Source organism: Archocentrus centrarchus, chromosome 2, assembly GCF_007364275.1.
Source record: "Archocentrus centrarchus isolate MPI-CPG fArcCen1 chromosome 2, fArcCen1, whole genome shotgun sequence".
NCBI classification, from domain to species: Eukaryota; Metazoa; Chordata; class Actinopteri; order Cichliformes; family Cichlidae; genus Archocentrus; species Archocentrus centrarchus.
Window position 1 is genome coordinate 469,778 of NC_044347.1, and position 14,565 is coordinate 484,342.

At 41.3% G+C, this 14,565-nt stretch overlaps 1 protein-coding gene and 1 pseudogene across 1 annotated transcript in view; one reads left to right on the top strand and one right to left on the bottom strand.

Annotated features, from left to right (window-relative positions):
- The window catches only part of LOC115791158 (NACHT, LRR and PYD domains-containing protein 12-like), a 1,329,445-nt pseudogene that overhangs the window by 65,437 nt on the left and 1,249,443 nt on the right, over window positions 1-14,565 (top strand).
- Window positions 1-14,565, bottom strand: part of LOC115791215 (NLR family CARD domain-containing protein 3-like) — a 59,354-nt gene that overhangs the window by 38,502 nt on the left and 6,287 nt on the right. The window contains exon 4 of the mRNA XM_030745369.1: window positions 2,172-2,345. Within this exon, the coding sequence (XP_030601229.1) occupies window positions 2,172-2,345 (174 nt within the window). The remainder of the gene's footprint in view (window positions 1-2,171; window positions 2,346-14,565) is intronic.

Sequence of the window (14,565 nt, forward strand, 5' to 3'; positions counted from 1 at the left end):
ATATGCCTTGCCATCTGTGAAGCTTTCTATGGATTCAGTTCAATTCAATTTTATTTATATAGTGCCAAATCAAACAGTTGCCTCAAAATGCTTTATATCGCAATGTAAAGATCCTACAATTATAGGGAGAAAACCCCAACAGACAACCCCCTATGAGCAAGTACTATAGATGTGTGTCTTTCCAAATCGCATCCAATCAATTTCATTTACCACAGATGGACTCCAGTCAAAGTGTAGAAATATCTCAGCAATGATCAAGAAAACTGGAAGGCATGTGATCTAAATTTCAAGTGTTTTTTTTTTTTTTTTAAAGGTTTAAACTCTTGTAAATGTGTAAAAATGATATTTCAAGCTTTTTATTTTCTATAAATTTATAAGAAATCTTGAAATTAAATTTTTAATTGATTATTGGGTATGAGTGTAGATTAATGAGAAATAAAAATCATTTAAATGATTGTAGGATCAGGCTGTAACATAACAAATAAAGCAAAGGGAGTCCAAACTAGGGATGGCACGCTACCACTTTTTTAGGTCTGATACCGATACCGATATTTTACATTTGGCTATCTGCCAATACTGATACAAATCCGATCTTTTATAAAAAACAAACAAAAAACAAAACAAAAAAACAATTGATTTCAAATGCCTGGATACATTTTACATAAGTCAACAGTCTCTCACACAACAAAATTGAAATCTTTTAGTTGTCCCACATACAAGACTAAGGACCAGGGGGGCAGAGCTTTTCAGGAAGTGGTGACAAAGCTCTGGAACTGTTTACCACTCCAGCTCCATTTAACTTAATCTGTGGCATCTTAAAAAACAGTTGAAAACTCTTCTGTTTAACTTTATTTTTATTCTTTTTCTTTTAATATATAATGTTAATATGTGTTTAACATGGTGTTTTATTTGGGTTTTTTAATATTGTGTTTTAATTATTATACAGTGCTTTGTGACTTTTTGTCTGTGAAGAGCACTATATAAATAAATAAACTTTACTTACTTACTACAATCGCTCTATCACCTGAATCCTGTTGCTCCTATGTGAGAAGGTGATGCATTGGCTTATGGTATGTTGGAAATTTCAGGAGGGCTGCAACTATTGATTATTTTAGTAATCGAGTGTTCTACTTGAGTAACTGGATAAGAAATACTTTTTTTCACATTAACAGTTCATCTGCATATTTTAACTTCCGTACTGCAGTTTTTCCCTGTGTGAAACAAACAGGGTGGATGGAGCATCTACAAAGTTCTCTTTTCTTCATTTACTGATCAGGTGGTTGATGAAGGACCTCCAGCTGTGTCCCAGTAAAGGTTTAATGGAGGTTACAGGGAGAAAACTTTCTTCCGCTCCATCTGAGCTCACCGGCTCCGCCTCTTTGCGCTTGTGCAGACAGACTGCAGGTAAATCAGTTAACTGCTGTTGTGTTATCAGTGTTAATGTTGAAAAACTGGGGGCTGCGTGAGCATAATCTTGTAACGCTTTATATTCACAAGCATTCTCCTAAATACGTTTCTACTGCAGGTCTATATTTAGTCACTAATCAGGGATTAAAGTATCAACAATATTTTGACGGGGAAGGGGTCCTTCCGGTACCGGAGGCGGTGCTCGCTAGCAGTATGTCTAGGAGCTGAAGTAGAGAAAGAAATAACAGCTGAAATTCTCAGCACAGTAAGCACAACACACAAACACGCAGAGAGCTTTGGAGGCGGAAAAACATGTCAGCGATCATCCACTCAGTGTTAAAGGGAATCCGTCGCAGCGACGGAGAACTGAGGGGGTTATTTTCCGATCCCCACTCCATTCCAGTAGGTGGCGGTAATGTGGCTCTAAGCTCAGTTGGTCAACCGCAAACCCACAAGAAGAAGAAGACGACGGAGACCTGTAATGCAGCTAATGTGGGTCGGATCAGATCCGATCACATTTTTTACTTCTTCCCGATATCCGATCCAGTAATTTAGGCCAGGATCAGACCGATGCTGAATATCGGATCGGCGCATCCCTAGTCCAAGTACTCCCTAAATTAGCTGTACACCTTAACACATTTAAGACTAACACTTATATGCCTTAAAGTGGTGGTTTATACGATTGTAATTGATACAACAGAATTTGGTAAGTTGTACACAAGGTAGGTTTTAAATTATCATCAGGGAAAAGTCTGAATCCTTACCTGAGAGTTTCCAGTTTACAGTATGGACTCTCCACACCAGCAGACAGAAGCTTCACACCGGAATCCTGCAAGTTATTGTTACTCAGGTCCAGCTCTCTCAGACTAGAGGACTGGGAGCTGAGAACTGAGGACAGAGCTTCACAGCTTCTCTCTGAGAGGTTACAGACAGTCAGCCTAAAAAAAAAACTATAATCAAATAGACCTCCTTTGATGTTGAGTATACACAAGACAAACAAAGAAAGAAATAAAGAGAATACTGCTATTGAAGAATTTCTTAACAGTATAAATCTACCAAAGCTGAATGATGAACAGGTTATAGCTCTGGATTCACCTCTCTCAACGTCTGAATTCCAAGATGCCCTACAGCACCTTCCAAATAATAAGGCCCCAGGTCCAGATGGTTTTCCAGCTGAGTTTTATAAAGAATTTTGGTCTGAGCTAGCACCCACTCTTTTTAGAATGGTGACTCAGATTCAGAATGATAACACACTATCTCCAAATATAAACTCTGCTAACATCAGCCTGCTTCTTAAACCAGGCAAAGACCCCACACTCCCATCTAGCTACTGCCCAGTCTCACTCATAAATGTTGATGTTAAGATAATTTGCAAAGTCTTGGCCAGAAGATTAGAAAATATTATCCCACTCATAATACATCCTGATCAAACAGGTTTTATCAAGGGTCGACATGCAGCCAATAATACACGCAGATTAATAAATGTAATAGATTACTGTTCCATTAACAAATTAGAAACCACAGTTGTTTCTTTAGATGCAGAGAAGGCATTTGACCAGGTTAAGTGGAAATTTTTATTAGCAGTTCTACAAAAATTTGGATTCGGTTCATCCTTTATAAACTGGATCAGAACACTTTACAGCTCCCCCAATGCACATGTTAGGACAAATGATCTTATTTCCCAAACCTTTAGTCTGCAGAGGGGCACCAGGCAGGGCTGCCCACTCTCTCCTTCACTTTTTGTCATCTTTATTGAGCCACTGGCAGCAGCAATTAGACAAAATGCAAATATTAAAGGAATTCAAACAAAAAACAGACCATAAGATAAGCCTTTATGCTGATGATGTATTACTTTTCCTTGGGAATTCACAAGCTTGTCTCTTGAAGACAATTACACTGATAGAGAAGTTCTCATCTATATCTGATTACTCTATTAACTGGAGTAAATCAACAGTTTTGCCTCTAAACTGTAATTTTGAGAACATCACTACCACGTCACTACAATCAGGCAACATTAAATATTTGGGTACAAATTTTTCTGCCAGACTCTCAGACTTGGTTTGATTAAATCATCCATCCATTCGCTTCCGCTCATCCTGTTCAGGGTCGCGGGGAGGCTGGAGCCTATCCCAGCTGTTATAGGGTGAGAGGCAGGGTACAGGGTAGGGGTAAATCACACAAGGTACAGGGTGCAGGGTAAATCACATTCCTCTATTAAAAATGATAGAGGATGATTTCACACATTGGAATAGTTTACCTATATCACTCATGGGTAGAGTTTCCACCATTAAAATGGTTTTGCCAAAAATCCTATATTTGTTCTCACTGATCCCTAATAAACCTTCTGTTGCTTGGTTTAAGACAATAGATTCAAACATAACAAAATTTCTGTAGAAAAACAAACCATCACGAATAAGTTTAAAAACTTTACAAAAGCCAAAACGCAGTAGTGGTCTAGAGCTACCAAATTTTTATTACTACTTCTTAGCCAGTAGGTTTCAATATGTTTCAAAATGGATCAAACCAAGTTCACTAGACAGCCCACTCTGTGGAAAAGTAACAATCTCTGATCTACCTTTCATTAGCTCCTGTATCAAGCAAGATAATTGCTTTAAAAGCTTTAACATAAACGCCTCTCTGACAGCCTGGTGAGAATTTTTAAAAATAACTAAGTCTTATCCAAAGTAAACTGACATCCATTTGGAACAATCCAGATATATGCCAGAAAAAGAATGTAATGAATTTTCTATCATGGCATGAAAAGGGTATTAATAACTTAGAGCATGTTATTCAAGATGGAAACGTTATTCCATTTCAAGAACTTATATCAAAATATGAAATCAGCAGCAGTAGGTTTCTGGAATATCAGCAACTGAGGTCCATCATACAGGGGGCAGCGGTTCTCACGGGGGACTGTTTGGTCCTGGACTCGGGACCACTGTGTTTGTGTATGTGTGTGGGTAGGATGCTTGCTGTTGTCTTTTGGGAGTGGGTGTGATTTTTGTTGACATCTTTTTGTGTGTGTGTGTGTGTGTGTGGAGGTGTGTGGAGGTGTGCATGTTTGTGTTTGTCTGCGGTGTGGGTGGTGGGTGGTGACCTTGGGCACAGAGGTGCCCTGGGGGTGTGGCCACTTCAGGCCCTGGACCTGCCTTCCCTGCCCTGCGGTTGGGTGTAGGAAACTTGGGTGTTTAGTGAGCCAGTAGTTAGCTGGCTCTCTTCCTCCAGGGGTAGCCTTCTACTTCCTGGTCATATGTATCCTGACCCATCCCCTCCTCCAACTCAATCAAACAACACAACACACATGTAGGGTCTTGGGGGGGAGGGCTGGTGCCTGTGTGTGGGCCCTAGTTGGTGGGGGGGCTGGTGCCGCAGCAAGTAGGGCCACTGACCGTGGGGGCACCGTCTGGGGTCTTCCTCCTCTGGGGTGTGCGTGCAGTTGCCATTGGGATGTGTGGCCTTGGGTCTTCTGTGCTCCTGGTGGGCTGTGGATGACCCTTGTCCCCTAGGTCTTTCCCTGCCTGCCTCTGGATCCTGAGGGGGGTGGTTGCGGTTTCTTGCCCTCATTATTGAGTATGTTCCATGACAGAGGAACACACATACATTACTACAAACTACAACAAGACTGTATGTGTGTGTGTATATGTATATGCATGTGTATATATATATATATATATATATACATATGTGAATGTATGTATGTGTAGCTTTTATCTTCTATTTGCCCCCCCCCTTTTTTTCCCCTTTCACTTTTTTCTTTCTGCTCTCCATCTCTCTCTTCTTCTTTCCCTGCCAGTGAGATCTCACAAGAATAAATAAAATAAAAATACAATTAACAAGAATAGTCTATAGAAAACTTATAGAGCACTTATTGTAAAAGCAAATATGTCTGGTGGTCGGATTATAATTCCGCTTGCGAAAACTGCCAGACATGACAGGTCAAAAAAAAAAAAACAAACAAACAAAAAAAAAAGCAATAAAGAGTTAAATACCATCTAACCATAAAACAAAAATTCAAAAAAAAATGTTCATAGAACCTTTAACATTAACATTATATTTCTATATCTAAAGGGAAACCAGTGAGGAGCCTATAGATTAGGCCATTTCTAAATATGCATGTAAAGGTTATGTCCAGCCATGTACAGTTAATTTTCAAAATAGCACAAGTTTTTTTTTTTTTTTAACTTCATGTCTGGCAGTTTTCACAATCAGAATCATGATCCACATGCACTGTTGTGCCAAACATATTTGCTTTTACAAGAGCTCTATACGTTCTCTATCCACAGTATTCCTGACTTTGCACCATTACTCCTAATTCATAGCGGAAGATAGATAGCGGAGACAGTCAGCTGTTCCCGTATCGCCCAATTAGGGATATCATGTAGTGATGCTGCAGCTATTCTGTGGAAGGTATATCACTTATCTTGATATCAGAGTGTTCAGATCACTGAAACAAACACTGGACTGGCTGAAGGCTGTGATCAGGGAGACACACAGCTGTCATCTTGCTAACTGCTACGTGTTTACATGTGGAAGCCACGCATTGTTAAAGCTTTGTGTAGGCTGTAGTGTCACACTATAAATAAAATAATGTAAAAAAATGAGAGGCTGTACATTAAAGGAAAACTTAAAACTGTCACGTTTGCTGCTGTGGCTGGCAATGCAGGACTCAGAGGAGGAGTCTGAAATTCCTTAAAGCTTTATTTATAAAGCGTGACTTGACATAGGACATAGCTTGACGTAACTTGAAGCATAAACATGAACTCGAAGAATAAACACGAACATAACGCACACAGCAGGGGAAAAACAGATGATTAACTGACGACTCGACAAACTAAAGAACACAGAGACCTTAAATACACTGGGCGATAATGAGGGAAAAAGAAACAGGTGACAACACAGGTGAACGAAATATACTGACAAGACAAGGGGAAGTAAAACCTAAAAACAAAGCACAAGGAACACAAGATCATCAAAATAAAACAGGAAGTGACTAAGCATGACACGTATGTAAACTTAACACAGAGGTAACTTAAATACCATGCACAAGGAAACAGTGGGAAGAGAACTAAGCACAGAGAAGGGCCAAGAAAGACACAGTAACACTAACCAGACAAGAGGATACGGGATACAAAACATAACACAGACAACTCAACAGAAAACAATAATAAACTAAGATCCTAATTCATAACCAGTGATGGTATAGTTACCTTGAAAAAGTAGTCAGACTACTGATTACTGATTACTCCTTTAAAAAGTAACTTACTTTACTGATTACTTAATTTTAGAAGTAACTAAGTTTGATTAAAAGTTACTTTATTAGTTACTTTCAACAGCGACCGGTCTTGTGCCAAAAAGTGATCATCTGTCATAAAGTGATTCAGATGTCTCTATGTATTTTTATGTGTAATGTCTTTGCTTATATTGGTAAATAGAATGCAGTCAGCATGATTTATGAAGGGCTTATATATAAAATGCAGAAATAACCTGTTTTTCAACAATCTTTAAGAGTCTGTGTTATTGTACCTACATTATATAGGGCTTTTCAAGTTTTTCAGCTCTCCCCCACTTACTGGTTTGTACTGAAGTCCAGGCAGTGGCGGTCCTAGCCTGTTTGGCGCCCTGGGCGAGCATCCACGCCAGCGCCCCCCCAACCTCCCATAGCGATCGCCGCAGCAGCGCCTACCGCACTACTCCACTTGGGGGAAAATGAGCACCTGCTGTGTGGTGCATGTAGCTTTCTGCCATGGTCTGACAGACAGGTTTTAACAGAAGGTCTCCCCACCATCACAGGCACACTCAGAATTTCTTTTAAATTTTACTTGAAAAAACATGGAAGAAACTGAAATATTACACAGCTTCTGCTTACCTTTATCTTTCCTTGTTTCTCCTCTTCTTTTTTTCTCTTTTTCCTAAACTGTGCACGTGATGACTTTAACCTTTTCCTTTCCATCTGCCGTAATTCACACTGAAGCGGAATAGGTTATCACCACCGCCCATCCCCAGGGTTGTCAGAGCTGACTGACAGTTGCCAGCCCAACACAACAAAACCTCCATTGAAACTCATGTTAATAGCACCAGGTGTGATATATATTTAAATATACACAGCTTTGGGTGAGTTGCTAAAATTTTGGCTGCTTTTCACCTCTATACATCTATATAATTTTATAATTATATAGATGTATCTATATAATTTTCCAGCCCAATGTGTTCACAAGCTGCCCAATCTGGCAATCTGGCAACACTGCACCATCCACCAACATTTGTCCAAACTGTCTAGATTCGTATTTGTGTTATTTTTTCATCAGGATTCGGGTTCACACAAATACTGTAAATTAATGACCATATTTACAGTATTATAAATGAAATGTGCTTTGTGCTCTATCAGTTGTGTGCATCTAATTTTAGACAGATTCATTCTGTGGAACATGGGAGAAAAAAAAACATGGGAGGACAAAAAAAAATAAAGAGTCAGTTTTGCGAGATCTCGCAAAAGTTTTCAATATTAGTACATACACTTCGTGTTAATGTTGATATGGCAGTGTCAGTGAGGATGAAAGGTTTTGTGACAGACTGCCAGCAAAAGTCGCCTTTATTTATAATTCAGCGGTCACTGTTGGCTGTAACCAGGCCAAAACTGTACAGGCATGAATGAATGAACCCGGCTGACTGTCTCACGCCATCACTGCTTCATTCGACTCGCACCCCAGGCTGAGAGGAGAAGGGGTGGGGCAGGCCTGTACAGTTTTGGCGTGGTGGCCTTCGGGAGGTTTCCCGAACAGGTCAGATTTTTTTTTTGTCAGTTGTACGATCGGATAAAAGGCCTCTCCAAACCAAGCTCCCGGGCTGAATTTCAGCCCACCTCTGTTCATGCCTGTACAGTTTTGGCGTGGTTACGGCCAACAGTAACCGCTGAATTATAAATTAAAGGTGACTTTTGCTGGCAACCTCTCGCCGATCCTTTCAACGTCCTCAGGGACGCTGCCGTATCAAGATTAAGACAGAAACGCATTCAAGATATCGCCAAAACTATACAGGCATGAATGAATGAACCCGGCTGACTGTCTCGCTCTCATGCCTCACTGCTTCACTCGATCGCCACAAACACACACAGCGCTGCCCCGCCCCCTTCTCCTCTCAGGTGTGGGTCGAGTGAAGCAGTGATGGCGTGAGCGCGAGACAGTCAGCCGGGTTCATTCATTCATGCCTGTACAGTTTTGGCGTGGTTACAGCCAACAGTAACAAAAGTGAATTAGGAATAAAGGCGACTTTTGCTGGCAAGCTCTTGCCAAGCCTTTCATCCTCATGGACACTGCCATATTAAGATTAACACGGAAGCGTATGTACTAATATTGAAAAGTTTTGCGAGATCTCGCAAAAGTGAATCTTTTTTTTCTCTTTTTTGTCCCTTGCGGGGTTCTGTAATTCTAGTCTCAGCAACCGAGACGAGAGAATCCCCCACCTGCCCCTTTCCTTCTGTTACAACCTGTCTGACCATAGCAGAAAGGTACATGCACCACACAGCAAGCAGAGGGCGCCCATTACCCCACAAGTGGAGCAGTGCGGTAGGCGCTGCTGCGGCGATCGCAATGCGTTGGGGGGAGGGGGGCAGTCATGCCGCGCTAGATGAAATGCCGCCCTGGGTGGCTGCCCATGTCGCTCATATCAGAGACCGCCACTGAGTCCAGCTTTTGTTGTTTGGGTGCTGGGGGGCTCCTGCATTAGCCGCAGCTCTGCTTCACCACCTTTTGGGACTCACTCTGTAAGTTTGACTGCGCCGTGACTCCAGATGTTTCCTTATATTTGACGTAGTGTTATTGAAGCTAGATAGCACTTTGTTGCCAGCACAGAGAGCACAACTAACCTTGATGTTGTCATCTTTAGCTGACACAGATTCACAATAGTGTCTGTATTTCAGCTAGAAAACGTGCATCTCTCTCCTCCCTCCATTGTTTACGTTTGTGTCGCTGTGCTGTTATTGTCCTCATGCCGAAAACGGGACTTAACTGTTGCATCTGCCGGACGTCACTGCCCGAGACTCAAGAAGAAAGCAAAAATATATCTTTGTACTGAGGAAAATAACAAAAATAGTAACGCACAGTTATTTGGATAAGTAACTTTAATCTGATTACTGGACTGCAAATAGTAATGCGTTAGATTACTCGTTACTGAGAAAAAGTAGTCAGATTAGAGTAACGCGTTACTAAGTAGCGCGTTACCGACATCACTGTTCATAACACAACTCAAAGAACATAAGGGCCTACAGCCCAGGATCATGACAAAAACATAAGGAAAAAATACAATAATAGGATGTGAAACTGGGTAGTATAATTTTGGGGAAAAAGAACAAATTTAAAGAAAAAAATACAAAAATACCAGCTCACCCCTACGGGGTGGCTGTAGCTCAGTAGGTAGAGCAGGTCACCTACTGATCGGAAGGTCAGTGGTTCAATTCCTGGCTACTGCTGGCTGCGTGCCAATGTATCCTTGGGCAAGATACTTAACCCCAAGTTGCTCTCCGACCGTTCTGTCGGAGTATGAATGTGAGTGAATGTTACATAATTAAAAAAGCACTTAGCTTAGTTAATTAATCATGGAAGTGCTTGTATGAATGAGTGTGCATGGGTAAATGTAAAAATGTGTTGTATAAGCGCTTTGAGTGCTCATATCTGAGTAGAAAAGCGCTATATAAGAACTAGTCCATTTACCATTTACCATGTCTTATAAGCTCTGGTCCTCTACCAGAGGCCTGGGAGCTTCCAGGTCCTGTGCAGTATCTTAGCTGTTCCCAGTATTGCGCTCTTCAAGAGAACTCTGTGTCTTGGACAGAGATCTCGGCCACTTCTTCTATCTTCCAGTGGTACATGACATGCAGAGGCCTGCCCTTCCATGATGGTTCCCGTTCTTTCCCCTATTCCTTCTTGGGTTTCTGCCACCTGATGTACTCACTAAGCACATCATCCTTTGTGGCCATCTTCTTGCACATTCTATTCTATTCTATTCTATTCTATTCTATTCTATTCTATTCTAGTGTATTCGTGGATCTTTGTTGTTTCTTTGGCCTCCTTCGTCCCGCTTAGGGCACAGTCTCAAGGTGCTGGATTTGAGGTGAAACCCTCCAGGCATGGTAAGGGGCTTTCTTGTCTTGACATCAATGGCTTCCATTTCATCTTTTGGACAGCTTATTTTCCCAGCAGGATATCTGACAACTTCCCATTCAGCGGACACTTTAGAGACTTGCCTTACTCTCTGTAGGTACTTGGATGTTGCAGCTTTTCTAGCGGTCTCTTCATGGTTCCCAATTGCCTGTGGGATTCCAAGGTACTTGTAGCTGTCCTCAATGTTTCCTTCTGGTAGTGGAATCCCATTGGTTCTGACTACTTTCCCTCTCTTTGTTACCATCCAACTACACTTCTCCAGGCTGAATGACATTCCATTGTCATTGCTGTAGATCCGTGTGGTGTAAATAATAATAATAATAATAAAGCTCCAAGTCCAGATGGTTTTCCAGTAGAGCTCTACAATGTTTTCTAGCCTACCTGGCACCCACTTTTTTTCAGAATGGTGACTCAAATTCAGAATAATCACAAACTATTCAGTTGCAAACTATTCAGAATAATCACAAACTATCTCCACATATAAATTCTGCCAACATTAGCTTGCTTCTTAAACCAGGCAAAGATCCCACACTCCTATCCAGCTACTGCCAATCTCACTCATAAATGTAGACTTTAATAATTTGCAAAGTCCTTTCCAAAAGATTAGAAACAAAAATACTCCATCCATTATATATCTTGACCAAACAGGTTTTATCAAGGGTAGACAGTCAGCCAATAATACTCACAGACTAATATGTAAAACACTACTGTTCCATTACCAAATTAGAAACCACAGCTGTCTCTTTAGATGCAGAGAAAGCAATTAACTGGGTAAACTCCTCCATAAACTGGTTCCAAACCCTATACAGCTCCCCAAATGCACATATTAGGACAAAAGATCTTACTTCCCAAAGGTTACATCTGCAGAGGGGCACCAGGCAGGGCTGCCCACTCTCTCCCTCACCTATTTGTCATCTTCATTGAGCCACTAGCAGAAGCAATTTGACAAAATGTAGATATTATAGGAATTCAAACTGAAAATACAAACCATATTTTACCATATTTTAGAGCCATACTTTGGTTCGCTGGCGCTGGTAATGGCAACAGGCAACAGTAGTTGAGTGCGTTGTGTGCATGTTGTGTATTCATATTTTATACTATTTCTTATTTTATTTTTTTATCGTTATAGGGCAAATGGTAGAAAAGCAACAATCATGATAACTTACACTTGCTTAGTGCACTTTTTTATTGTTTTGACACTTTTGTGTCACTTTTTGGGCGGACTCTGTGTGAACCAAGAACGTCTGCAGTATAGTCGGGATTTCCTCCTCTTCCTGAGGGACTCAGGTGTGGGCTTTGTGGAACCCTCTGCAGTTTTTCCCACGGATATTCTCCGGATTGGAAACTCCACAGAAGATCGACGTTGGGAGCACAGGTTGTCTGGGGTCAGAAAACGGGGGAGACGCGGTGGTGTGCGTCAGAGGCTGAAGTGGCAGGGCCACCGTCGGATGCCACTTCCCACTATTATGTTGGCAAATGTCCAGTCTCTCTGTGGGAAAATTGAGGAGCTTCATGCAAATGTCAGGTATCTGGCAGAATACAAAAGTGCTTGTGTCTTGGCACTGACAGAAACATGGCTAAAGGACCATGACTTGCAGTTGGACTTAGAGATTGAGGGGCTCGGAGAGCCCACTCAGTTGGACACAGACTCCATGGTGACAGGTAAATCACTCAGTGGAGGCTTGTGCCTTTATGTGAATAAAAAATGGTGCAACACAATTGTCATCAGGGAGACGCACTGTACTCCCGATATTGAACTTCTTGCAGTGTCATTGCACCCTTTTAATCTGCCCAGGGAACTTCCACAGCTTTTTATTACCCTTGTCTACATTCATCCTAAGGCCAATGTGGATTTAGCTTCTCAGGCTATTGGGAAGACTGTGCATTGCCTTCAGGGAATTTCCCCAGACACTATGGGGGATTTTAATCACTGCAGGCTCGGGAAGTCACTTGGTAACTTTTATCAGTATGTGACATGTCCCACTCAACTTATGAAGTCCTTGGATTTGTGTTATGGGATGGTGAAAGACGCTTACAAATCCTTAAGCAGAGCCCCGCTCGGCTCATCGGACCACAGTGTTGTTTATTTGGTTCCGTCCTACAAACCTGTCCTGAAGAAACACAAGCTGGAGCCATGTTTGGTTCCAGTGTGGTCGGAGGAGTCTATCCACTGTCTTCAGGACTGTTTGAGCTGCACTGACTGGAAAATGTTTAAAAGTGCATGCACTGACCTTGATGAGCTCACAGACATCATCTCATCTTATGTAACTTTCTGTGAAGAATCAGTCATTGTTTCTTCTCATTCACCTTATTTACTTTGTTTATACTCCACTCTGCATTTAATCATTAATTGATTTTAATCTCGGGCTCTCTTCCACAGCATGTCTTTCTCTCCCCTCAGCCCAACCGGTCACGGCAGATGACCCCCCCCCCTCCCTGAGCCTGGTTCTGATGGAGGTTTCTTCCTGTTAAAAGGGAGTTTTTCCTTTCCACTGTCGCCAAGTGCTGCTCATAGGGGGTCGTTTGGACTGTTGGGTTTTCTCTGTATTATTGTAGGGTCTTTACCCACAATACAATGCGCCTTGAGGCGACAGTTTGTTGTGATTTGGCGCTATATAAATAAAATTGAATTGAATTGAATTGAATCCCCAGGAAATCCATCACTATATTTCCTAATAATAAACCTTGGATTTCCAAATCAGTAAAAAGTTTAATTAACTTGCGAAATATAAGTTTTAATAATGGGGATATGGCTCGATACCAGTTACTCAAAAAACAAGTGAGGAAGGAACTGAAAATAGCCCGAGTGAATTATAAGGAGAGGGTGGAGAACATGTTTAGGTCCAATAATTCTCGACTGGCTTGGGATGGGGTTAAATCTTTGATGGGGATGCCAACCAAAAGGACTTGGATTAATTTTAATTCCTTGCCTGCTTTTAAGTTGTCTAATGATTTTAATAGTTTTTACAATCGTTTTAATATTTATGATTTTACCGAGGAGCTTTCTGGTTTTAAGAGTGTGCTTTCAGGTGTCACAGTCACAGTACACATTGATAGTGGAACTGTTTTTAATCTCTCTCAGAAGACTAAGGAGAGAAAAAGCTCAGGTCCTGATGGCATTGGAGGCTGTTTTCTTATAAACTGTGCCCTGCAGCTGGCAGATATCTTTAGTTTTCTTTTTAACATGTCTCTTAATACTCACAGGATCCCTCAGCTTTGGAAAGCCTCCATCATTGTTCCTGTCCCCAAAAGTAAGGACACTCGGTCTCTGAATGATTTTAGGCCTGTTGCCCTCACTTCATTAGCAGTGAAGACATTTGAAAAGATTATTAAGGAAATTCTTTTATCTAGAGTTAGAGAACATCTGGACCCACTCCAGTTTGTTTACGGGTCAGGCAGGGGAGTGGAGGATGCAACGGGAACCCTTTAAACATGATTTTAAGACATCTGGAGGCACAAAAACCTTTGCAAGGCTGCTTTTTGTTGATTTCTCATCTGCTTTTAACTGTATTCAACCACACATTTTGGCTAAGAAATTACAGTGTTTTTATGGTATTGATTCTGGCCTCATATGTTGGTTGATTGACTTTTTAACTGTACGTTCTCAGAGGGTGAGGGTCAGCGGCGTTCTTTCCGATGTCCTCTTTTCTTCTACTGGGTCTCCTCAGGGCTGTGTTCTTTCACCCCTTTTATTTATTTTATATACTAATGATTGTCACAGCCGGTATCCACAGCGCCACATTTTAAAATTTGCTGATGACTCTGTGATTCTGTCCCTTGTCAGCAGTGATGACCAAGATCACGGACCAGAGGTCAGGGATTTCACTGACTGGTGTGAGTCCTCCTTTTTAAAGATAAATGTTTCTAAAAACAAAGGAGATGGTCATTGATTTGTGGTTATTTCTTGGGAAAATGTTGAGGTTGTGGACCAGTATAAATATCTGGGAACGATCGTTGACAACAGGCTGACTGTTGAAGCCCACGTAGACTCACTTTGTAAAAA